Source organism: Bos indicus x Bos taurus, chromosome 10 (assembly GCF_003369695.1).
Source record: "Bos indicus x Bos taurus breed Angus x Brahman F1 hybrid chromosome 10, Bos_hybrid_MaternalHap_v2.0, whole genome shotgun sequence".
Classification (NCBI taxonomy): domain Eukaryota; kingdom Metazoa; phylum Chordata; class Mammalia; order Artiodactyla; family Bovidae; genus Bos; species Bos indicus x Bos taurus.
Genome location: NC_040085.1, coordinates 44,449,294 through 44,476,463, shown reverse-complemented (window position 1 = coordinate 44,476,463; position 27,170 = coordinate 44,449,294). Strand labels below are relative to the sequence as shown.

The 27,170-nt window shown below is 39.8% G+C and overlaps 2 protein-coding genes and 1 long non-coding RNA gene across 3 annotated transcripts in view; 1 reads left to right on the top strand and 2 right to left on the bottom strand.

The window, feature by feature from the left end:
- Positions 1–11,719: 11,719 nt before the first annotated feature.
- Positions 11,720–27,170, bottom strand: part of BNIP2 (BCL2 interacting protein 2) — a 57,707-nt gene continuing 42,256 nt past the window's right edge. Inside the window, exons 10-13 of the transcript XR_003513107.1 lie at positions 18,890–19,010; positions 18,182–18,286; positions 14,435–14,561; positions 11,720–12,019 (exon numbers count right to left, since the gene is read on the bottom strand). The gene's annotated coding sequence lies outside the window, so the exon portion shown is untranslated. The remainder of the gene's footprint in view (positions 12,020–14,434; positions 14,562–18,181; positions 18,287–18,889; positions 19,011–27,170) is intronic.
- Positions 11,720–27,170, bottom strand: part of GTF2A2 (general transcription factor IIA subunit 2) — a 31,811-nt gene continuing 16,360 nt past the window's right edge. Inside the window, exons 2-5 of the mRNA XM_027553866.1 lie at positions 18,890–19,010; positions 18,182–18,286; positions 14,435–14,561; positions 11,720–12,019 (exon numbers count right to left, since the gene is read on the bottom strand). Coding sequence (XP_027409667.1) covers positions 11,994–12,019; positions 14,435–14,561; positions 18,182–18,286; positions 18,890–18,961 — 330 coding nt within the window. The 5' untranslated portion in view covers positions 18,962–19,010 and the 3' untranslated portion in view covers positions 11,720–11,993. The remainder of the gene's footprint in view (positions 12,020–14,434; positions 14,562–18,181; positions 18,287–18,889; positions 19,011–27,170) is intronic.
- LOC113900266 lies at positions 12,369–17,540 on the top strand. The gene is made up of 3 exons (XR_003513108.1): positions 12,369–12,664; positions 13,787–13,830; positions 15,052–17,540. It is a non-coding gene; the product is annotated as an uncharacterized LOC113900266 (long non-coding RNA).

Genomic DNA, 27,170 nt, shown 5'->3' with positions numbered 1-27,170 from the left:
CATAGTAACCACTATGACCATTCAGGTATGACCTAAATCAAATTGCTTATGATTATACAGTGGAAGTGAGAAATAGATTTAAGGGACTATATCTGACAGATAGAGTGCATGATGAACTATGGATGGAGGTTCGTGACAATGTACAGGAGACAGGGATCAAGGCCATCCCCATGGAAAAGAAATGCGAAAAAGCAAAATGGCTGTCTGGGGAGGCCTTACAAATAGCTGTGAAAAGAGACGCGAAAAGCAAAGGAGAAAAGGAAAGATATAAGCATCTGAATGCAGAGTTCCAAAGAATAAACAGGAGAGATAAGAAAGCCTTCCTCAGCAATCAATGCAAAGAAATAGAGGAAAACAACAGAATGGGAAAGACTAGAGAGCTCTTCAAGAAAATCAGAGATACCAAGGGAACATTTCATGCAAAGATGGGCTCCATAAAGGACAGAAATGGTATGGACCTAACAGAAGCAGAAGATATTAAGAAGAGGTGGCAGGGATACACAGAAGAACTATACAAAAAAGATCTTCATGACCCAGATAATCACGATGGTGTGATCACTCACCTAGAGCCAGACATCCTGGAATGTGAAGTCAAGTGGGCCTTAGAAAGCATCACTACGAACAAAGCTAGTGGAGGTGATGGAATTCCAGTTGAGTTATTTCAAATCCTGAAAGATGATGTTGTGAAAGTGCTGCACTCAGTATGCCAGCAAATTTGGAAAACTCAGCAGTGGCCACAGGACTGGAAAAGGTCAGTTTTCATTCTAATCCCAAAGAAAGGCAATGCCAAAGGATGCTCAAACTACCACACAATTGCACTCATCTCACATGCTAGTAAAGTAATGCTTAAAACTCTCCAAGCCAGGCTTCAGCAATACGTGAACCACGAACTTCCAGATGTTCAAGCTGTTTTAGAAAAGGCAGAGGAACCAGAGATCAAATTGCCAACATCTGCTGGATCATCAAAAAAGCGAGAGAATTCCAGAAAAACATCTATTTCTGTTTTATTGACTATGCCAAAGCCTTTGCCTGTGTGGATCACAATAAACTGTGGAAAATTCTGAAACAGATGGGAATACCTGACCTGCCTCTTGAGAAACCTATATGCAGGTCAGGAAACAACAGTCAGAACTGGACATGAAACAACAGACTAGTTCCAAGTAGGCAAAGGAGTATGTCAAGGCTGTATATTGTAACCTTGCTTATTTAACTTATATGTAGAGTACATCATGAGAAATGCTGGGCTGGAAGAAGCACAAGCTGGAATCAAGACTGCTGGGAGAAATATCAATCACCTCAGATAGGCAGATGACACCATCCTTATGGCAGAAAGTGAAGAGGAACTCAAAAGCCTCTTGATGAAAGTGAAAGAGGAGAGTGAAAAAGTTGGCTTAAAGCTCAACATTCAGAAAACGAAGATCATGGCATCTGGTCCCATCACTTCATGGCAAATAGATGGGGAAACAGTGGAAACAGTGGCAGACTTTATTTTTGGGGGCTCCAAAATCACTGCAGATGGTGATTGCAGCCATGAAATTAAAAGACGCTTACTCCTTGGAAGGAAAGTTATGACCAATCTAGGTAGCATATTGAAAAGCAGAGACATTACTTTGCCAAAAAAGATCCATCTAGTCAAGGCTATGGTTTTTCCAGTAGTCATGTATGGGTGTAAGGGTTGGACTGTGAAGAAAGCTGAGCGCCAAAGAGTTGATGCTTTTGAACTGTGGTGTTGGAGAAGACTCTTCAGAGTCCCTTGGACTGAAAGAAGATCCAATCAGTCCATCCTAAAGGAATCAGTCCTGAATATTCATTGGAAGGACTGATGCTGAAGCTGAAACTCCAGTACTTTGGCCACCTCATGTGAAGAGTTGACTCACTGGAAAAGACTCTGATGCTGGGAGGGATTGGGGGCAGGAGGAGTAGGGGACGACAGAGGATAAGATGGCTGGATGGCATCACCGACTTGATGGACGTGAGTCTGAATGAACTCTGGGAGTTGGTGATGGACAGGGAGGCCTGGCGTGCTGCAATTCATGGGGTCACAAAGAGTCGGACACGGCTGAGTGACTGAACTGGACTGAACATAGTAAAAGTAATTCTTTGATACCAAATGTTTTAAAATTTTGCCCAGTGTCTTAATTATGTTGTACAGTGGCTTATTTGAATTAAGACACATTGAGTTGATAAATCTCATAAATCTCTGTTAATTTTAGATTCCTTTCTCGGTCTTTTTTGTTTTGGCTGTTTGTTAAACAAGTTTTTTGTTTTTTCCGTGAATAGTCACCATGCTTTGGATTCTGCTGATACGATGCCAGCAATACTATTTAACATATTTAATATGTTCCTGTCCCCAATATTTCTTATAAACTGGTACTTAGATTTAGAAGCTTAAAAGGATTCAGGTTTGAAGTTTTGTCAAGAAAATTTCATTTTAGTATCTTGTATTTCCTATTCCATCACAGCAGGGGGTAGATATGTCTGTTTGGCCTTTTTTTTTAATGTTGGGATTGAACTATGGGGTTTGGAAGTTGTCAGGTGGATTATACATTTCCTATAACCTTTTCACCTAATCATTTAAGCAGCCATTGAAGATCATTGTTTAGTCCTATTATTTTATAACAAATTACAAAATGGTATCCTAATTCTATAAATCCTTCATTTAAAATTTAATGTGAAGCAAAACTTCCTTATCAACTGTATTGCTAGTCTGAAGAACAATATTTCCCTTTACCAGTTTAATGCAGAATAATGAATTGGTTACCTAATGAAAATGAATCTACGTGTATTTTAGAACTCCAGAAATGTTAAAAAAAACAACTTACATGCTGTGACTCACTGCACTTATTTTAATGATGTTCCATCTTTGGCTAGTGTATTTTCCTATGGCTAAAGGACCAAAGTATCACAAGCCTAGTGGCTTAAAACAACAGAAATTCACTGTTTCACAGGTCTGGATGACAGAAGTCTAGAACCAGTTTCACTGGGTCAGGACGGGTTTTGGCGTGGCCACGCTCCCTCTGGAGGCTTTTGGGGAGAACCTGCTCCTGGTGTCTTCCAGCCTCTGTGGCTGCCGGCATTCCTTGGCTTGTAGCTGCATTGCTCATCTCTCCCTCCACGGTCATATTGCTTTCTTTTCTCCTGTATGCCAAGGCTCCTTCTGCATCCCTCTTATAGATACATGTGATTGCACTTAGGAGCCATGCTGATTATCTTACACTTTCCCCCATTCCGAGATCCTTAATAACATTTGCAAAACTTTTGCCACATGAGGAAACATTTACACATTCCAGGGATCAGAACTTGGTATCTCTGGGAGTCATTTTTCAGCAGAGTGAGAACTTTTTAAAGTTGGCTGTTTCCTTGGGATATGATTCCAGTAATTTTGGATAACTTCCGGATTTTCTGTTATAAAAAGCCTTTCTAAGATTGTATTTCTATCCTTTACCTTTAGTTAGCTATTCTCATAAAATTTTTCTGGTTTTTAAATGTGAATGGTATTTTTAAACCACAATTTTGGCATTAGAGATGCTCTTTGTAAATGGGTTGTCACTGAAACAAAGGATCCAGGAATCAAGAGGGTGAGTGTGGCTCTCAGTAAAGTTACATTCAATAACCCATTGAAAATAATTTTTGCTTCCTGTACCTGCAACTTTGGGCTCTGCTTTTTGGGCCCCAAGGGAGGAATTCTTCCACCAGGAAACCAACAATGTTCCCACTGAACTGGAAATTGAGATTCCCCCTTGAGTATTTAGGGGTTTTGTGCTCCTGGACCAATGGGAAAACAAGGGGGTTATTATATTGACTGGGGTGGAAAGTGAGTACTTGCCTGTGTCTGATTCTTTGCAACTCTGTGGATGGTAGCCTGCCAGGCTCCTCTGTCCATGGAATTCTCCAGGCAAGAATACTGGAGTGGATAGCCATTCCTTCTCCAGGCTATCTTCCCATCTCCAAGGATCAAATCTGGATCTCCTGCACTGCAGGTGGACTCTTTACTGTCTGAGCCACCAGGGAAGCCCATTGTCTGGGGTGGTTGACCCCAATTATCAAGGGACATATAGCTGCTGCTGAACTCTGTGGTGTTGGAGAAGACTCTTGAGTCCCTTGGACTGCAAGGAGATCCAACCAGTCCATCCTAAAGGAAGTCAGTCCTGAATATTGGAAGGACTGGTGCTGAAGCTGAAACTCCAATACTTTAGCCACCTGATGCGAAGAACCAATTCATTGGAAAAGACCCTGATGCTGGGAAAGATTGAAGGCAGGCGGAGAAGGGGACGACACAGGATGAGATGGTTGGATGGCAGGAGTTTGAGTAGGCTCTGGGAGTTGGTGATGGGACAGGGAAGCCTGGCGTGCTGCAGTCCATGAGGTTGCAAAGAGTCAGACCTGACTGAGCAACTGAACTGAACTGAAACACTGTAACTCACTGGAGTGCAGTTCAGTTCAGTTCAGTTCAGTGGCTCAGTTGTGTCTGACTCTCTGCGACCCCATGTAAGAGTCCAACTCTTACATCCATACATGACCACTGGAAAAACCATAGCCTTGACTAGACGGACCTTTGTTGGCAAAGTAATGTCCCTGCTTTCCAATATGCTACCTAGGTTCATCATAACTTTCCTTCCAAGGAATAAGCGTCTTTTAATTTCACGGCTGCAATCACCATCTGCAGTGATTTTGGAGCCCCCAAAAATAAAGTCTGCCACTGTTTCCGCATCTATTTGCCACGAAGTGATGGGACCAGATGCCATGATCTTCGTTTTCTGAATGGTGAGTTTTAAGTCAACTTTTTCCACTCTCCTCTTTCACTTTCATCAAGAGGCTCTTTAGTTCTTTGCTTTCTGCCATAAGAGTGGTGTCATCTGAGTATCTGAGGTCATTGATATTTCTCCCTGAAGTCTTGATTCCAGCTTGTGCTTCTTCCAGCCCAGCGTTTCTCATAGTTTACTCTGCATAGAAGTTAAATAAGCAGGGTGTCAATATACAGCCTTGACGTACTCCTTTTCCTATTTGGAACCAGTCTGTTGTTCCATGTCCAGTTCTAACTGTTGCTTCCTGACGTGCATACAGATTTCTCAAGAGGTAGGTCAGGTGGTCTGGTATTCCCATCTCTTTCAGAATTTTCCACAGTTTGTTGTGAACCACACACTCAAAGGCTTTGGCATAGTCAATAAAGCAGAAATAGATGTTTTTCTGGAACCCTTGATTTTTTGATGATCCAGCAGATGTTGGCAATTTGATCTCTGGTTCCTCTGGCTTTTCTAAATCCAGCTTGAACATCTGGACCAGAAGTTCACGGTTCACGTACTGTTGAAGCCTGGCTTGGAGATCTACTTTCAGCAACTTTTAAACACCCAGTTGACCCTTGAACAATGAGGCCTAGGGTTGCTGACCCTTTGCAGTTGGCCTGTATAACCTACAGCTGGCCTTCTGCACCGGCCAACTATGACTTGCAGTTGGCCTTCTATATGTGGTTTTTCTGAATCCGTGGTTCCGCATCTGCGGATTCAACCTCCTGTGGGTCGTGTAGCACTGTCATGTGTGTGTATGTGTGCTCAGTCGTGTCTGACTCTTTGCAAACTCATGGCCTATAGCCCACCAGGCTCTTCTGTTCATGGGATTTGCCAGGCAAGAATAATGGAGTGGGCTGACATTTCCTTCTCCAGCTTGTGGTACTTACTATTAAAAAAAAAAAAAAATCCCTGTATAAGTGGACTTGCACAGTTCAAACTAGTGTGAATGATAGTATTTAACATTTTTTAAATTGGAGAATTGCTTTACAATGTTGCATTGGTTTATGCTGTACAAGTGTGAGTCTACACATCTCTCTTCCCTCTTGAGCTCCCCGTCACTCTCCTCATCTCACCCCTCTGATGCTGCTGCTGCTGCTAAGTCGCTTCAGTCGTGGCCAACTCTGTGCGACCCCACAGATGGCAGCCCACCAGGCTCCCCCGTCCCTGGGATTCTCCAGGCAAGAACACTGGAGTGGGTTGCCATTTCCTTTTCCAATGCATGAAAGTGAAAAGTGAAAGTGAAGTCGCTCAGTCACGTCCGACTCTTAGCGACCCCAAGGACTGCAGCCCACCAGGCTCCTCCGTCCATGGGATTTTCCAGGGAAGAGTACTGGAGTGGGGTGCCATTGCCGTCTCTGCATCTCCCCGCTCTAGCTCATCACAATGCACTAGGCTGAGGCTCTCTGTGTTATATAGCAACCTCCCATTAGCTATCTTAGCACACGATGTGTATACACTTCAGTCCCACTCTCTCCTTCACTTGTTACCTAGTCATTGTGCTGCACATTATATTCCCTGGACTTATTTATTAGCTGCAGGTTTGTATCTTATGACACCTTCACTCATTTTGCTCACCCAGGTCACCACCTACCTCTGGCAGTATCTGTTCTCTGTACCTATGAGTTGTTTATTTTAGATTCTACATGTAAGTGAGTTTAGATAGTCTATCTTTCTCTAACTTCTTTCACTTAGGATAATGCCCTCAGGATCTATGTTGTGGCAAATAACAAATTTCCTTTTTTAAAAAATGGCTGAATAATATTCTGGTCCTTGTGGGCCACACATAACACTGTATGCATTCACCCATCCATCCACGGTCACTTATTTTCACATCTTGACTACTGTAAATAGTGCTGCTTTAAACATGGGTGCGGGTTATCTTTTTAAGATAAAAGATTTCATTTACTTCACATAAATACTCAGAAGTGGAATTGCTGCATCCTATTCTAAGGTTTTAAATTTCTGAGGAATCTCCAAAGTCTTCCGTAAGTGGTTGCACCAATTTACGTTCCTGCCAACAAGGCATGATGGTTGCCCTTTTCTCTCATCTTTGCCAATGCTTGTTTGTCTTTTTGATAGTAGTATTCTAACAGGTGTGCGGTGATTATCTTACTGTGGTTCTGTTGCAATTCCCTGGTTAATGATGGGCATCTTTTTGTGTACCTGTTGGTGTTACTTATGTCTTCTTCGAGAAAATGTCTATTCAGATCTTCTACTTTTAGCTATTGAGTTGTCTGAATTGTTTATTTTTTGGATATAAATCCATCAGATATGTAATTTGCAAATGTTGTCTTCCATTCTTTAGGTTGCCTCTTCATTTTATTGATGATTTCCCTTGCTGTGCAGAGCAGCTTTTTAGTTTGATGTAGTCCCACTTAGTTTTGCTTTTGCTGCCTTCGCTTTTGGTATCAAAAAAAAAAAAAACCTGCCAAGACTGATGTCAGAGAGATTTACGCATTTTCTTTTAGTCTAATGACTTTTGGTCTTAGGTTCTTTAGTGCATTCTGAATTAATTTTTTGGTGTACTGTAATAGTGGTCCAGTTTTGTTCTTTTGTATGTGGATGCCCAGTTTTCCCAATGCCATTTATGAACAAGACTGTCCTTGTCCCACTGCATATTCTTGCCTCCTTTGTCATAAATTGATCATTTATGTGTGGGTTTATTTCTGGGCTCTCTATTCTGTTCCATTGATCTATGTGTGTGTGTGTGTTGTTTTTAATGCCAATGTAGTACAGTGCTGTTTTTTTTTGGGGGGGGGGCGGGACAGTGTTTTGATTACTATAGATTCATAATATAGTCAGAAAGCAGAAAGTGTGATGATTTCAGGGTTGTTCTTGCTTTAGCTATTGAAGGTGTTTTGTGGTTCACTTTGGGGAACAGAATGAGTAAAAGCAGAGGAAGAAAGGATTAGAGAATAAGACAGTTGGAATATTCAAGAGAGAATACTGTTGACAGTTTTCTTGCACAATGCTCTCTTGAACTAATCCTGCTAAATCCTTTGCTGCATGCTTCATAACACCTTCAGGCATTTACCTTCAGTTCAGTTCAGTTGCTCCGTCGTGTCCGACTCTTTGCGACCCCATGAATCGCAGCACGCCAGGCCTCCCTGTGCATCACCAACTCCCGGAGTTCACCCAGACTCATGTCCATCGAGTCAGTGATGCCATCCAGCCATCTCATCCTCTGTCGTCCCCTTCTCCTCCTGCCCCCAATCCCTCCCAGCATCAGAGTCTTTTCCAATGAGTCAACTCTTCACATGAGGTGGCCAAAGTACTGGAGTTTCAGCTTTAGCATCATTCCTTCCAAAGAAATCCCAGGGCTGATCTTCAGAATGGACTAGTTGGATCTCCTTGCAGTCCAAGGGACTCTCAAGAGCCTTCTCCAACACCACAGTTCCAAAGTATCAATTCTTCGGTGCCCAGCTTTCTTCACAGTCCAACTCTCACATCCATACATGACCACTGGAAAAACCATAGCCTTGACTAGACAGATCTTTGTTGGCAAAGTAATGTCTCTGCTTTTGAATATGCTATCTAGGTTGGTCATAACTTTCCTTCCAAGAAGTAAGTGTCTTTTAATTTCATGGCTGCAGTCACCATCTGCAGTGATTTTGGAGCCCCCCCAAATAAAGTCTGACACTGTTTCCCCATCTATTTCCCATGAAGTGGTGGGACCAGATGCCATGATTTTCGTTTTCTGAATGGTGAGCTTTAGGCCAACTTTTTCACTCTCCACTTTCACTTTCATCAAGAGGCTCTTTAGTTCCTCTTCACTTCTGCCACAAGGGTGGTGTCATCTGCATATCTGAGGTTATTGATATTTCTCCCAGCAATCTTAATTCCAGCTGTGCTTCTTCCAGCCCAGGGTTTCTCATGATGTACTCTGCATATAAGTTAAATAAGCAGGGTGACAATATACAGCCTTGACGTACTCCTTTTCCTATTTGGAACCAGTCTGTTCTTCCATGTCCAGGTCTAACTGTTGCTTCCTGACCTGCATATAGGTTTCTCAAGAGGCAGGTCAGGTGGTTTGGTATTCCCATCTCTCTCAGAATTCCAGAGTTTATTGTGATCCACCCAGTCAAAGGCTTTGGCATAGTCAAGAAAGCAGAAATAGATGTTTTTTCTGGAACTCTCTTGCTTTTTCATGATCCAGCAGATGTTGGCAATTTGATCTCTGGTTCCTCTGCCTTTTCTAAAACCAGCTTGAACATCTGGAAGTTCGTGGTTCACGTATTGCTGAAGCCTGACTTGGAGAATTTTAAGCATTACTTTAGTAGCGTGTGAGATGAGTGCAACTGTGTGGTAGTTTGAGCATTCTTTGGCATTGCCTTTCTTTGGGATTGGAATGAAAACTGACCTTTTCCAGTCCTGTGGCCACTGCTGAGTTTTCCAAATTTGCTGGCATATTGAGTGCCTCACTTTTACAGCATCATCTTTCAGGATTTGAACTAGCTCCACTGGAATTCCATCACCTCCACTAGCTTTGTTCGTAGCATTTACCTTAAGACAAGGTAAATGCCTTGCCTCAAACCTTGTGTACATTTTATCTACCTATGTACTAGAAAAATAAGATTCTATCATTACTACAGCATATAAAATGGTTGAATTTTCACCAATTTACAGGGCATTTTTAGAACAGATCAACAAAACTAAAGTTGCAAATTCTTATTTTAGTTCTGCTAATAGAGGAATAGACTTTTTTTTCTTGCATATTAAGAAGCAAGTAAGCTTATTATCACTAGAGTCTGTGGGAGAGCACAAACTGGTATACACTCTGGCCGTGTCTCTCCTGTAATCTCTACTAAAGTCTGAGTACTACCATGGTGGGAAGATTGAAACAGCTATATCACTATGCAAATGTTAGCCATGTGATGTGTATGCAAATAATTACAACGGAGAGGGAATGTCAGGCTGTGACTGCTGCACTCATGCCCAGGGAAAAACAGGTGTGCCAATGATGGCTGAGCTGAATGCAAGAACTGGTTTCAACCTGTGGAATGTGGTATAATCCCTAGGGACTACACCTGGGGCATTAGAGGTGCACCTTAAACACTTGGCACTCCGTACCTGTTACCTGGGTGAATGTGAGTGAGTACTGAGACCCATGCAAGTCCTTCCTGTCCTTTGCTGTGTTTTCTCATGACTTCTTTGTAAAGAACTCATAAGGAAAGAGATCAATATGGGTTACACTCAATACAAGTGGGTTTAAGTTCTGAAGAATGGGTAGGATTTTGATTCTGAAAGGTAAGTCATGAGAAATGAAGGAAACTACATAACCAAAGACAGAAATCTTTTTTTGTATCTTTCTCAAATTAACTGAGCAGACTATGCGATCGTTGGTACGAAAGAGTAGGAAGAGAACACTGGAATAGATTATGCAGAATGGGCTGCAAGAATGAAAGTTAAGTTTTAATGTTAAGAATCAAGGACTGCACTGACATACTGATGTAACACTAGGGGCACCCAGTCCTTCCTACCATTACTAGGTTACAGTAGTCAACCATTTCCTATAAGAAACTCAAGACCTAGGCCAAAGTGCTTCTGTATCTTTTGCAAACACAATCTAGTGACATCATTTATAGGATTTAAAATTCCCAAAAGTATACACCTCCAGTCATATAGACTTCAAGGTCTGTATGACTGTTCATAACATGAAAGTCTAAACCATTATTCCTTAGGAAACAGAAGTTTTTCAACCATTCTAAGTTTACTATCAACATTACTCATCTTGTAACCATTCTAAGTTTACTATCAACATTACTCATCTTGTAACCATTATCCTGAACCTTCAAAATAAAAAGGTATTGATCTTGACTAACTGCAGTTAAGACAAATCCTAATTACATAAAGCCTTTGGTAATTAAGTTTCTAAATCTATAAAAGTGGAACAAAGTTCTTCCAGGGTCTTTGTGAGGATTATCTAGAAGAAAAACACACAGCACCTGGTGTTTACCATAATCAAGTTAATGATGTCGGTCCTTCTCTTACACAGATCAGACTGACTTAAAAACGTGACACCTACAGCCTAACATGCTTTCTCAACAACAAAAGAAAAGCTGAGGGATTGTGTGCAACATAAAGATCTTTTTAATATTTTAATAGGTTTATGATGGAGTGAGAGTGAAAAGACAGCATCATACTGAAAAGGGTTGAATTGGGGGGGACCACAGGCTGGGGCTCTAAAAGCCTGCTCCTACTAAATATAAACATTCTGCGAGGCATTTTTAGAAATGCCACATTCTTCATCATGTATTCCTAGACTGACAAAACTTTTCCTTCAAGTACACAAAGATATGGCAGATGGTTAACAGGACTTTTTACTTAAAGTCTAGTAACTGATAAGATGTAGAGCACTCTAGAAATGCAACTTGACTGTTATGGCCAATTTAATTACATGTCATGTGAAGACTATTTTATGATGTTGCAAATAGGTTTTTTGGTTTTATTCTAGCTATGAAAGTCACTCAGTCATGTCCGACTCTTTGCAACCAGGATTTGTCCAGGCCAGAATACTGGAGTGGGTAGCCTTTCCCTTCTCCAGGGGATCTTTCCAACCCAGGGGTCGAATCCAGGTCTCCTGCATTGCAGGTGGATTCTTTACCAGCTGAGCTACAAGGGAAGCCCTTATTTTAGCTATATAAGCTGTCTAAAGATGGTCTAATTTTTTCTTAGTTGAGTTTTTCACAACAATGATTACCCTTGTTTTTGCACTCTGAAAAAGATTTTTATAAGGAAAGTTCCAGTCTGGAATTCTGGTTTTGCCCCTGCTAATGCTTTCATCAGCTGAACTCGCAACTGATAACTAACTTGACTCTGTTGAAATGAACGCATGTTCTAATTTCCTTTGCAAGGAACATGGTACTCTTTCAAAATGCTTATCTAGTATCCATATATTGTGAGCTTAGTGGCTCTAGCAGTTATTACTCACATTGAGTTTTAAAATGAATTTATTAAAGAATGGTCCTAGGAAGGCAACAATGTTTGATTTGTCATTAAAAAAAAAGTTCTGTTTCTTCATGCTGTATAATAAAGAGGGTACAGAGTTATGAGCTTCTTTCTATTGGAATTCTCTGATAGTATAGCACAGAGTAGTCATTTCTGCAATGCTAGAATAAATTAAAAAAAAAAGTCTCTTCTATGCTTCTCTTCAAAAAGCGATGAACAGTAACAGGATGGCATTAAAAAGCCATTTCTTTTTTCTATTCATTCTGTAGTATTCGAGCCAGTATCTAGGAAACAGAGGAGAGAAAGAGTAAATTCAAGAAGCAACTTAAATATTTCAAGAAAATCTTTCAAAAGTAAAACAGGAACTAACGGTGGTGAAGAAGCAGAGACAAAAAGCTGACCACAGTAGTATCTTCTGTACTTAAATGTCATTTTACCTTAATGGGAGAGTCAACCTTTAGCCTCCATATTTATGTTAAGAAAAATCAAGCCATACTACATTTGGTTTATATACTTTTTTTCAGGTCCTCTACTTTCCCAATAAAACCACAAAGGACAATAATGTATAATCAGAAGAAATTTGTATTTAATTCCTGGTGAGGAAAAAAACCCCCAAATTCTAGTCACTATCACTTTTTCTCTGCTTCTCTATTAGGAACTGAACTGTATTTCAGATAGCTGACCTGTAGAAAAAATGGTTTTATTTCACAGTAGCACTGCATTTATCTAGTTAGGAATGGTACTACTTAATCTCCTACCTCTAACTGCCACAGCCATTTATATTTTAATGACTGTTTTTTTCTGCTGACATAGAGGAACACGGAACACAATCTAAACTTTTCTTGAATACTCAACAATTTCTTCTTTGAAGAGCAATCACTTATACTGTGCTGTAAGTGCAGCAGGCTCCTCAGAAGCCACCGAAGGAGGTAAGGCTGCTTTGTACTTTACATCCACTGAAGTTTGAGAAAATAAGATATATCTTTTATTTTTAAGAAGCAAGAGAAATATACTTTAAGGACCATTTATAAGTAAAATACATATGTTTACATGGAGTCTTTGATATTAAGTTTGCTCAGGGGCCTTCACTGACTTTTTGGTTATTAAATACGTTTCAAATAATTGAAACCGACACTCTGCTAGTCTATAACTGTGCTGTCCAATATGGTAGCCACTGGCTAGGCACATGTGCTTCAAGTTAACTAATATATATGAGACCATTAACTATCTCAGCTACCCTAACCCATTCCAAGTGCTTAATATCAGATGTGGCTACAGGAGAGTACAGATAGAAAATTTCCATCAGGATGCTGATCCATATAATTAACTCATTTTGGTAGAGGTCTAGAAATTACACAGTAATGCTAAAATCCTATAGTAAAAGTTTGAAAACTTAAGGGTTATAAGGATGCTATCAGCCTAAATTATAAGACAGACTTGGGGAAAAAATATATTATCTGACATACACAGAAATGTTATCACTTGTGATCCAGGAGCTATTTTTAAACAGACTTTTGTTGTTGTTATAACAAGGACCAATGTATATGATAACTATGTAAAGTTATCCTAAAGTTCTTAGAATGATTATTTCTAGTTAACCTTCTGAAACATACAAGCCACTGTAACATTGCTCATTTTAGACTCTGACATCTGGAAAACACAATTTCTTTAAAAAAGGGAGAAAGGTATAATTTCAGGCAGCTATCAAAAATCAGGCTTAAGAGAACAACAGTTAATGAACTGTGTGAAAAACGATGTATTCACAAATGAGTATTACTATAAAGATATATATAAATGAAGGCTAGACGATTATATACTCAAGTGATACGTTATCTCCAGATGATGTTACAAATGATGTCTTTTCTTCTGTGTGGTTTTCTGTCTTTATATCTTTTCAGTGATTAGAGCGTTTCTTTGAAACCCAAATTATAACAATAAAAACCTAACCTATAACCCAAGAAATGTAGGGTTTTGCTCTCCACACTTGTCTTTCTCTTGCTTTTCACAAGTCCCCTTCTTGGAATGTAACAGTCTTTTCTATTGAATTTCAGGAATAATTGCTTTAAATGCAAACTGTTCAGAATACAAAGTAAAAGTAAGTATATTTAAAATACAATTTATACATTTATTTTTGCTAATTGAATTTAATCATGGGACATAAAGCAGGGACATACAGTTTCTGAAACATTAAAGGCGTGAACAAGTTCCTAGGTCTGCTGTGAAAATATCTGTGAGTAGCAGATGAGAAGACTAGATGTTTACCCTTATGAGTGATGGGGCTCTTATAATTATTTAAAAGATTTTAAATAATCACTTTAAAATGTATAGCTATTCAGTAACACAGAAACCATAGGATAAATTGTTGAAATTAAACACTTAAGGAAAAAGAAAAAGCTTGAGAAATACTTCAAACCTGTAACAGAAATAGGGAAGAAAAGCTTACTAATTTGTTCCCCTTTCCCCCAACACAAATTCAACCTGTGCAAGTAGTCTATGTGTCATATGAAATGTTTATACCTAAAGTTAGTAAGAGGACTATTTGAGATCTAGAATTTAGAATCTGAGAAAGGAGCCAGGTCTCTAGCTGGGAGTAGATCATTAGCCAACTTTCCCCCTTACTTTCAGATGATTGTCTAAAGACGCATGAAAACAAGATTTCAAGTAGTTTTGCTTTCACAGTAATTAGGGTAGACACTTACTTTTACCATCACAGGCTACAATTTTCACTTTATCCACTTTAATAAGTTCTGTCACCTCTCTGAATTCAACATCATTCAATACAAAAGTCCACACGTTATCGCAGAATCTGTATGTATTTAGAGAGCCCTTTAAAACAAAACATTGAGGCAAACCATGAAGTCATTTTTGCCCCCTCACATTTTTCTCCAGACAACTTATGAAGTCCTAGCTACAAGTACATAATTCTCAAAATAGGATGAAAATTAAGGAAAATACAGCAAGCAAGCTAAGTGTTAAAATACCATACTATTACTTAAAAAAAATCATAGAGAAATATGCCAAGGTAAGAGTTTATTTTAGTTAGCAGACTATTTCCAGCACTGGAAGAGCCTGCAAATTACTCACCTGAAATCTGAAGGGAAATTTGAATTTGTATTTCTACTGCCCTCATGTGGTGAAATTATGAAAATGTATTTGAATTTTTATGAAACTATTTTAAGAAAGCAACCTATTTTATTGTGTATGTTAATTCTCCAAATTTGTACAAATGCATGGAATTCCTAGAAACATTACTATATTAGCCACTAAGATAACATTATTGTCCTGTGCAACTGACATTCTAATTTATTTCTTTTAGGAAAAATATGTGTCTGAACATTAAAAAGGTCTTTCTGAAGAGTGTGATGGTGCAAGGATGAATGCTAGCAGAGTATAATCAAAACCTGAGAGACATACACATGCACATGGATTCACAAAACACTGAAATTTAGTATGTGATAAGACACTTACATGCCTAAAACCTTCAAACCAGAAAAAAAATTCAGCACAAAACTGTTCCCTGCAGCGTTACCTGTAATACCAAAAATGTGAGTTCTCACTAATGTCTTACAAAGTTAGGATGACTAGGGTAACTATAATGGTTATGACTCAGTTTACTAAATTCATTAAATAATAGGAATAATTACCATCCTAGGTGCTAAGGATACAATGGTAAACAATAGACATATGATCCCTGCCACTCAGGAGGTTTAGCTGAGCAGGGAGGATCGTTAAAACAAGTAAATACGTAGCGTGAAGTGCTATGTAAGCATGAGTTACTTGGAGTATAGCAGAAGACAGGACAGAGGACGCTTGCGTTCCAAAGACTAAGGAGTCAAGGAAACAAAGGTGGGACAGCAGCAATGAAGACAAATACCTGGTATGGGATAAGAAGTTCCAGAAACCAGAATATGACAGGAGGTCCTAAGGTAAAAGAGATCATGAACCTTGGGAAAGCTTTCATATCCTGAGGGTATCAGGAGGTCAGTGAAGGATCTCAAGCAGAGGAGTAATGTACTAAAATTGCATTTTTGGTGATGGCATGAAGACCAGACAACAGGGGAGTGTGACTGGAGGAAGGAGCCCCTAAAAAGCTATAGCTGGCTGTGTCAAACAGGTGAGAGAGGCTGGGAAATAGCAGGAGCAAAGGGTCCTGAGAAGTGGAGAGGTTTTAAAAGATGGATCTGTCAAAACTTGACAACCAACTGGATATGGTTGGATAGTGAAGAGAGAAGTCTCTGTTAGTCCCAAGTTTCTGGCTCCTGTAACAAGCCAGAAAAAGCTGGTTTGAGAGGAAAGTTAAATTTGAGTTTGAGTTACAACTTACTGTATCCAGTGCACAGCTGGACTGTAAAAGCAAGTATGGGAGACTATCAGCTTTAAAGTCAAAGACTGGATGAGATCATGAAAGGAGCATATGTGAAGCCCTAGATAACCCCTTAGGAAAACCAACAATTAAGTGACAGAGACAGCAGGAAAACTACAAAGGAGCCTGAGAGAGGGGTCAGAGAATAGAAGGAAAGCTAGAACAGTATGGTTTCAAGGGAAGTATGAATTTTAAGAGATTAATCAACAGTATTACTGATTGTACACTGGATTTATCAATAAGTAACCTGGCAAGAGAAATTTCAGTAGGAGTGAGATTAATGCATTGAAAATCACTCAGAACATACTGTTAAGTAAAAAGACACAAAGTTGTAAGTGTAAAAAAAATTTTTTAATTAGATCTGTTCTTTTGACTATAGTTTGAGGCTTTTGGAAGGCTGAAAAACCAAATGCCAACTTCAGTGTTCATTTCTGGCATCCCTGAGTGTGTGTATAATCCACGATCCTATGAATGTGTAGGTTACTGTCATTTCCAGTCGGTGGTAGCTGTGTCAATAATGTGAACTAGGTAGGTCACTGTGATTTACGATTAGCATGTGAACATTCAAATATGCTGAAATTCAATACTTTATATTCAAAATATTCCTTACAGATGATATGTGGTTACACTGTATCTTTACTATACATTTTTCCCACTTTTTGTTTTACATATATCTATAACTGAGTACGGAGAAGACAATGGCACCCCACTCCAGTACTCTTGCCTGGAAAAAATCCCATGGATGGAGGAGCCTGGTAGGCTCCAGTCCATGGGGTTGCTAAGAGTCGGCAACGACTAAGCGACTTCACTTTGACTTTTCACTTTCCTGCATTGGAGAAGGAAATGGCAACCCGCTCCAGTGTTCTTGCCTGGAGAATCCCAGGGACGGTGGAGCCTGATGGGCTGCCGTCTATGGGGTCGCAAAGAGTCAGACACGACTGAAGCAACTTAGCAGCATAACTGAGGAACACTTTTTAAATCCTTTAAACAGATCCAGACTAGAAATCTACAATAACTAGATGATCTCTCAGACCTTGTGAACCCTATGACTCTATAAACAAATTCTCTACATGGGCTAAAGTTTATGTACCATCATGGCTCAATTTAAAGGATCAAGTTTTGAATAACAAACTAGACAGATGTATATATATGACTGTACAAAAAAAAGCTAACTTTGCCAGAATTACTACTGTTCAAGAATCTACTGATAAAATTTTATAAAGACATATTTTACTCTAGATAATTATTAGGCATGTGAAACTGGTGTGACTTGTTTACAAATATAAAATACATGCAGATTTTATCCCTTCATGTAAATAAGTCAAATGTGGCCCTGTTTGTCTTCTTTTGCCTTTTATACCCAATATCCAGAACAATGCCTTGTACTAATGGGCACTGAAATGTTTGCTGAATAAATGGCATTTTGTCTTTTGTGTTTTTCATCACCAGCTAAAACCAAAATCCCCAAACACTGATGTTCTCTTAAATGCAAATTAACATCTATGTTCTTTTTATATGATGATTTTCATATCTTTTTTAATCCGAATTTACTATCAAATTAAGATTGTTTGGTTTGGTCTTACTGTTCAAAGTACAAATGATTCCTATGAGACCTAGCTATCAGAAGAGCCCATTATTTGCCAACAGGTCTGCCAGTAAGCCATGCTATCTAAGAGTAGGTGGGACGCAACATGAAGTTTCTAGAAATTACATTATACTTCCCTGGCCAGAGTTTAAAAATCATAACTGATCCTTAGAGATTACTCTCCCTTACCTTCAATCCTGAAGATATTGTTTCAGACGTCTGACATCTCAGTAACTCTTCAAGGAAGGTAGCCAAACATATATAGGCTGATTTGTGAAATAATGGAATAAAAATCTAAAAAGTGTGTCTCACATTAAGTGGATGAACTGGTAGACGTATCATTTAAATATAAAACAACAGGATTCAGTTGGTCTAAAACAAGTTTTAAAGTTTCATTAAGTCATGTCTTTTTATGATTAATAACTACGGAAGTATTTTATAAAAATCACTTTTGTGACAACCATGGTGCAGCCTCTAGATTTCAGAATATATCCTTACCCTGAAGTTGACGCGGTTCCTGACCCTCTGTGCCAGCGCTGCATTTATCGCCTTATCAAACTGAAGTAGAACTTGAAGGGCAAGTTGGGGGGTAATCTGTTGAGACTGAAAAAATAAAGGTCATGAATCCTCTTTGGGAAGAACATTAAAGACAAATAAAAATACATGGGTTATCATCTAAAATTTAACTAAGTTTAATCAGAGCCTCTAAACTCGAATCCCTTGTTCTTTCTTTGCAATGACAGGCAATTAATAAGCAAAACCTGACAGTATTTTCTTATACTATCTTGAAACAAACATAATTTTGAAAAGAAAACATACAGTGATGTTACAACATCAGGACAAAACTTTGTCTGTCATTCCTTCACAGTATCTGGAAAGAAGTTTTCACTGATAAACTGAAGGAATCAAGTCCTGAGAAAAAACTTGGGATCAGTAGGATCAGTAATATGTTAAAAAAAAAAAATCTAATAAAATTCATCAAAGTTCAAGATATATGAAAATACACAATATGTTCTTGGATGAGAAGTTTATGTATAAATGTTAATTTTCCTAAAATTATGAATTCAAAATTCTAATTTACATCTCAAGACTTGCATTAACTTGTCTAAAGTTAAAGCTACACACAATAATGCTATTTTCATAATTATGAGAACAAGAATTACTATACATCCATCTAAATAAAAATGTTGATTTTTAGTCTCTCACCTGTATAAGCTCATCGAGGCTCTCCTGAAGACTGTTTCCCAATGTGGTATTTCTGTACAACTGATATGCCATGGCTTAGGAGGGAGAAATTCCTTTTCTTATTCAGGCTTGCATTGATGTCCTAAAAATTTAATATGAAAGTATTAAAAAAAACATTATAAATCACATATGTAATACAGTCTACTTCATATATTCAAATATACACTATTACTGGGCTTCCCTGATGGCTCAGTGAGTAAAGAATCTACCTGCAATGGAGGAGACACAGGCGACATGGGTCCGATCCCTGGGTCGGGAAGATCCCCTGGAGGAGGAAAATCGCAACCTATTCTAGCATTCTGAAAAATCCCACTGATAAGAGGAACCTGGTGGATTACAGTCCAAAGGATTACAAAGAATTGGAAGTGACTGAGTGACTCAGCTGGAGAAGGCAAGGGCACCCCACTCCAGTACTCTTGCCTGGAAAATCCCATGGACGGAGGAGCCTGGTAGGCTGCAGTCCATGGGGTCGCACAGAGTTGGATACGACTGAAGTGACTTAGCAGCAGCAGCAGAGTGACTCAGCACATACTATATATACTATATATTAACTTAGGAATTACAAGGAATGGTTAAAAACGCTTTTTCTATTTTTCTACTATTTCAACATAGGCATTTACACTCCTTTATACAGAGTGTGTGTGTGTATATGTATATATAAATGCACACCTTTATCATTTCTTTCAAACATCTACCTTTTGATCTACTCTGGACTTTACCATGTACCATTTTTTCCCACTTACTGCCAAGGCAGTGATTCCATCTCCAGCTCACATTTGTGTGCCTTCCCCTTCATTTTCCTATTCTCTTAAAATGCAATATTTATAGAGTGCCTACCAAGAAGTTAACACGGTGATAGGTATCATGGGAGAGGAAGATGAAGATACACTCTGATTTTAAATAATTTATACTTTTGGGAAGGTAAACATAAAAAAGACATACAAAAGAAATTTAATAGAGATTAAGAACTGTGACAGAGACTATACAGAAGCTGATTGATTGAATGAGTTGGCTCACAAAAACTTCCTGATTCTTCAAGCTAGACTTTAGCCAAGCAAAGGAGGAAAGTCACCTTAGGCTGAAAAAACAGAAGGAGTAAAGCCACGGAAGGATGAAATCATCCAGTCTACAGACAGAACTACAAGTTGATCCATATTAGGGTATAGGTATATGAATAGGAAGTGGAAAGGACACGAGGCTGAACAAGATGACATGGATGGATTTGTCAGGAAAGGTGCCAGAATTTTACCAGTGAAGGTAAGGGGAGCCCCTGAAGCTTTCTAGGTAGGAAAGGTCAGACAAATGGGCAGCAATGTAAAGGACGTACTTGAATACAAGTTTAGAAAGAGATGAAGGATGAGGAGTACAGATTCAGCAAATACTGAGCTTCTACCATATGTTGCGTGCAAGATCCCTGACCTTGTCACACTTTCAGTTTGGACAGAAGGAGACAGTTGTACACAGAGTAGCCTCAAGTAAAACTTAGCAAAAAATAACAGCTGCCTTCTCATTACATACTTGGTGAGCATCTGATACACCTGATCACTCCTGCCTTCTCCGAGTCTTTTCTCTGGCTTTTATGACCCCACAGTCAGCCTTCTCCTCCCGCCACACTGGGCACTACAGTTTCTTGTTTCCTTTGGTGGGCTGCTCCTCAGCAACCTGACTTCTAAGCCTTGAGTACCCCGAGGCTTCTTATGTCTTCTCTGTATTTGTTTACTCCCTTAATTACCCTATCTAGGCTACAACTTTAAATACATTGTATTTATCTGCTGATGACACACAAACTTTTTGCCAGTCCTGACCTTTCATATGTCCATGCTGCCACACACAAAATGATGTCCTTGACACTGGATGGAAATATCAAATAGTAGATCAAATTAAATTTGTCAAAAACCAAATTCCTTGATATTCTTTCTTCAAAACTCCTCTGCCCCTGGTTTGCCTACCTCAATTAACAGTAAATCTAGTCTTCCAGAAAGATGGCTCCAAAACCTTACAGCCAAGTCCTCTCACATCCTGCATGCAAGCTATCAGCAAATCCTTTCAGCTATTCCTTCTGAATATAACTAGAATCGGACAACCGTGACCATCTCCACTGCTAGTACTAGATCACCATCATCTGTCACTAAGATTTACAGTGATAGACAAGTAAGGGGTCATCCTCTTTCTGCCCTTGCCTATCCCACCCCTGCCTGCCCCTTGAGTTGTTACAGTGAACCTTTTAAAACAGAAATAAAATCATATCACTCATCTATCAAAACCTCTCATGGCAGCATCCTATTTCAAAGTAAAAACCAAAGTCCTCCTAATGGTTTTCAAGGCCTGAGTGATCTGGGCCCTCCACTATGTCTCTGGAACTTGACTTCTTCTACCCTCTCTCTCACTGATTGCTTCAGCTGTACCAGTGCTCTGCTTCAACATGGCAAGATGTTCTTGCTTAGGGCCTCGGCGTTGGCTGTTCTTTTTGGTTCAAATGTTCTGCGCAGATACCTGCATGGTTTACTCTCATTTGATTCACATCTCTGCTCAGGTATTACTTCATCAGAAATGACTTTTGTGACCAACCTAGAAAAAAGAACTTCCCCCCTTTCCCTTTGCACTGCTTCATCTTCATTCATACCAGTAGCTGAAGCTGACATAAATATGCTTATCCGGTTTCCATCCCCACTAAAACAGATGTTCCCTAAAGATAGGACTTTCATTCACTTATATATTTATCATCTGGAGCAATGCCTAGTACACAGTATGAATTCTGTTCATACTGTATCTGTTCATGAATAAATAACTTGGTGATATGTCAAAATGCCAATAGCAAATTGTATTGCGATTAGGTGTATTTATAATAGGTTTTCTACTTTACTGAAGGAAGTGAAGCAGTAAGAACTTTAATTCTCAAAACTACATCTAAGCACCTATCAGTATCTGCATACTCTGCTTGTCATTAAGTCAAACTATCAATGTTGTTACCTAGATACAACCTGTGTACCAGGTCCTAACCTCTCTAGGACAGGATATTGTTTCAAGAATTCAATTATTCCTTCTCTATCAAATTCCTGTCTATGGATCTTTCCCAGGAACAAACAGGAGCTATTTCTCTCATCTTAAAAAGTCTCAACTTGCTTTTCCCACCAGCCTCTTTTTTTCTCTATTCCTCTATGTAGCAAAAATGCCAAATAGTTGTTTGTATTCATGGTCTCTCATTCCTTTTCTCACATTTTCTCTTAAATTTACTCCTTAAGGTTTTGCCTCAAGCATTAAATGAAACAGATTGTGAAGGTTATCACTGGCAATGATACAACCAAAAATCCTCAACTCTTAGTTCTCATCAGACTTAAGCATTTGGCAAAGCTGAATGTTCGCTCCTCTTTGATAAAGGATCTTGTCTTAGCTAGTGGGACAGTACACTTTCAGGGTCGTTCTCTTAAATATACTGGTCCCTCCTCAATATCGTTTGCTAGTTGATGCTCTTCTCCCCCAACTCATAATTTCACAAGACACCGCCTTGGTTCTCTGACTTTCTGTGTACACTCATTCCTTGCTGCTATCACTCTGTCTCATGGCTTTACACACCATTGCTGATGATCCCCAAATTCGTATACTAGCAAAGACCTTGCCCTGGACTCATTCCTGGATCCAACTGCCTACTCAGCATCTCTATTTGTTGTCTTTCCTGTCTGAGTTGATCAAACTCCATACCTCTATGGGCTTAGGCAAAAACCTGTGAAGATATTCCTGACCACCTTTTCCTACCCTTGGTCTGGCCATCTTACCTCCACATCCAATCTCTAGCATAACCTGGTAACTCTACTTTCAATATGCATTCGGAATCCAGCCGTTTTTCACCGTTTGTACTCTCATCACCCTGATGTCTGCCACTGTAACTGTCACGGGATTACTAAAATAGCTTCCTAACTGGTTTCCTGGTTTCCATGCTTGCCTTCTACATTCTAATCCCAATTCAGCGGTCAGGTGCTCTTTTGGAACACAGTATTTCTCTTCTTTGTGCAGAACTCTCATGTAGCGCCACCCAAGTTGGACAGGTGATAGTGGAGAGTTCCAACAAAATGTTAGCCACTGGAGGGAATGGCAAACCACTCCAGTATACCTGCTGTGAGAACCTCACAGACTGTATAAAAAGGCAAAAAGATATGACATGGAAGATGAGCCCCCGAGGTCAGAAGATGTCCAACATACTACTGGGGAAGAGCAGAGGACACCTACTAACAGCTCCAGAGAGAACGACGCGGCTAGGCCCGAGTGGAAATGGCACTCAGTTGTGGATGTGTCTGGTGATGAAAGTACCATCCAATGCTGTAAAGAACAAGTACTGCAGAGGAACCTGGAATGTTAGGTCCACGAATCAAGGTAAACTGGACATGGTCAAGCAGAAGATGGCAAGAGGAAACATCGACATTTTAGGAATCAGTGAACTAAAATGGATGGGAATGTGTGAATTTAATTCAGACAACCATTATATCTACTACTGTGGGCAAGAATCCCATAGAAGAAATGGAGTAGCCCTCATAGTCAACAAAAGAGTCTGAAATGCAGTACTTTCGTGTAACCGTCAAAATGACAGAATCATCTTGGTTTGTTTCAAGCCAAACCATTCAATATCACAGTAATCCAAATCTCTGCCCCAACCACTGATGCTGAAGAAGCTGAAGCTGATTAGTTCTATGAAGACCTCCTAGAATTAACACCAAAAAAAGATGTCCTGTTCATCATAGGGGACTGGAATGCAAAAGTAGGAAGTCAAGAGATACTTGGGAGTAACAGACGAGTTTGGCCTTGAATACAAAATGAAGCAAGACAAAGGATAACCGAATTCAGCCAAGAGAATTCAATTGTCATAGCAAACACCCTTTTTCAGCAACACAAGAGATGACTCTCCACATGGATATCACCAAATGGTCAATACCGAAATCAGACTGATAACATTCCTCATAGCTGAAGATGGAAAAGTTGTATATAGTCAGAAAAAACAAGACTTGGAGCTGACTGTGGATCAGACCATCAGCTAGCTCCTCACAGCAAAATTCAGGCTTAAGCTAAAGAAAGCGGGGAAAACCACTAGTCCAGTAAGGTATGACTTAAATCTCCTATGAATATACAGTGGAGGTAACGAATAGATTCAAGGGATTAGATCTAGTAAACAGAGTGCCTGAAGAACTTTGGACAGAGGTCCGTAACACTCTACAGGATAATAAACCATAATACTGAAGAAAACATAATAAATAGGATAAACCATAATACTGAACATAGCTGTAATACTGATCAAAACCATCCCAAAGAAAAAGAAATGCAAGAAGGCAAAGTGGTTGTCTGAGGAGGCTTTACAAACAGCTGAAGAAAGAAGAGAAGTGAAAATCAAGGGAGAAAGGGAAAGGTACCCCCAACTAAACGCAGAGTTCCAGAGAATAGCATGGAGAGATGACAAGGCCTTCAATGAACTGTGCGTAAAAAACTGTTCATAAAAACTACCTTCATAAAAACAGAAGGTAACAACAGAAAGGGTTAGACGAGATCTCTCCAAGAAAATTGGAAATACTGAAGGCACATTTCATCCAAAGATGGGCACAATAAAGGACAGAAATAGTAAAGATCTAATAGAAGCAGAAGTAATCAAGGCGAGATGAAAATACACAGAAGAACTGTACTAAAAAGATGTTAATGATCTGGATAACCCTGATGGTGTAGTCTTTCACTCAGAGCCAGACATCCTGGATGTGAAGTCAAGTGGGCCTTAGGAAGCACTGCTGCCAATAAAGCTAGTGGAGCTGATGGAATTGCAGCTGAGCTATTTAAAATCTTAAAAGATGATGCTAGTATAGTGCTGCACTCATTGTGTCAGCAAATTTGGAAAACCCCACAGTGGCCACAGGACTGGAAAAGGTCAATCCTCATCCCATTCCCAAGAAGGGCAGCACTAACGAATGTTCAAACCACCAGGCAATTGCACTCATCTCCCATGCTAGTAAGGTTATGCTCAAAATCCTCCAAGCCAGGGTTCAGCAGTTTGTGAACTGAGAAAGTGCAGATCTTGCAAGCTGGGTTCAGAAAAGGCAGAGGAACCAAAGACCAAATTGCCAACATTTGCTGGATCTTAGAGAAAAGCAAGGGAATTTCAGAAAAATATCTACCTCTGTTTCACTGACTATACTAAAGCCTTTGTGTGGATCATAACAAACTGCAAAATTCTTAAAGAGATGGGAACACCAGACCATTTTACCTATTTCCTGAGAAACCTGTATGTGGGTCAAGAAACAAGTTAGAACCTTGTATGGAACAACGGACTGGTTCAGAATTAAGAAAGGAGTACGACAAGGCTGTTTACTGTCACCCTGTTTATTTAACTTATATGCAAAGCACATCACGCAAAATGACGGGCTGGATGAGTTACAAGCTGGAATCAAGACAGCCAGGAGAAATATCAACAACTTTAGATATGCAGATGACACCACTCTACACACACGCTTGGCAGAAAGTGAAAAGGAACTTAAGACCCTCTTGATGAGGGTGGAGGAGAGAGAAAATGCTGGCTTAAAACTCAATGTTAAAAAAATTAAGATCATGGAAAAATTAAGATCATAGCATCAGGTCCCATCACTTCATGGCAATTAGAAGGGGAAAAAAAGGTGGAAGCACTGACAGATTTCCTCTTCTTGAGCTCTAAAATCACTGTGGATGGTGACTGCCTCCATGAAATCAGAAGATGACTGCTTCTTGGCAGGAAAGCTATGACAAACCTAGAGAGTGTGTTAAAAAGCGAAGACACTACCTTGCCGACTGAGGTCCGTATTGTCAAGGCTATGCTATGGTCTTTCCGGTAGTCATGTATGGATATGAGAGCTGGACAATAATGAAGGCAGAGTGCTAAAGAATTGATGCTTTTGAACTGTGGTGCTGGAGAAGACCCCTGAAGGTCCCTTGACTGCAAGGAGATTAAACCAATCAATCCTAAAGGAAATCAACCCTGAATATTTATTGGAAGGATTGATGCTGAAGCTGAAACTCCAATACTTTGTCCACCTGATATGAACAGCTGACTCACTGGAAAAGACTTCGTCACTGGGAAAGACTGAAAATAGAAGAACAGAGTGATAGAAGATGAGATGGCTGGATGGTACCACAGATTCAATGGACATGAACTTGGGCAAACTCCAGGAGATGGTGAGGGACAGGGAAGCCTGGTGTGCTGCGGTCCATGGGGTCACGAAAAAGTGAGACACGACTTGGTGACTGAACACCACCACCTATTATCTCAATGACCTCATCCACCATCTCCCCCTTGTTCTTGCCCTTCTCCAGACACAATGGCTTCCTTATTTTTCTTAGAACATGACATATACGTTCCTGCCTATGTAAGCCTTTGTGACAGCTGTCTTTTCTGCCTGGAATTAGCTTCCCCTGGATATCCACTTGGTTTTCTTAATCCCCTTAAGAACTTAATGGGGCCTAAACAGACCACATATTTAAAATCCCACCCCCACTCCACTCTGCAGCTCTCAATGTCCCTCACTCTGCTCTATTTCTTTGATGGCACCATGACCTTCTAAAACATTATACAGTTTTCTTATTTTATGTTTACTTTTCTGCATCCTCCAGCAGAACGTAAAACCTACCAGAGCAAGGGCTTTTATCTGCTTTTGTTTACTGAAGTAAACCAGGCATTGAGAACGAACACTACCTGGCACATGATGGAAGGAAATTAAACATCTGTTCAAAAAATAAATGAAGGCAAAAAACCAGTAAGCATAATGTGTGGGGTAGGTTAGGGGGACAGAGAGGGCAAGGAGTACCACTAGGAAGATATGAACTTGACAAAAGTAGAGTATAGAATCTTGTGTCCTCCCCATTTCCCATTTAAGATAAGTCCAAGAGTTACCTAGAAATGAAGAAAGCTGAGCGCTGAAGAATTGATACTTTTTTACTGTGGTGTTGGAGAAGACTCTTGAGAGTCCCTTGGACTGCAAGGAGATCCAACCAGTCCATTCTAAAGGAAATCAGTCCTGGGTGTTCACTGGAAGGACTGATGCTAAAGCTGAAACTCCAATACTCTGGCCACCTCATGTGTAGAGCTGACTCATTGGAAAAGACTCTGATGCTGGGAGGGACTAGGGGCAGGAGGAGAAGGGGACGACAGAGGATGGGATGGCTGGATGGCATCACTGACTCGATGGACGTGAGTATGAGTGAACTCTGGGAGTTGGTGATGGACAGGGAGGCCTGGCGTGCT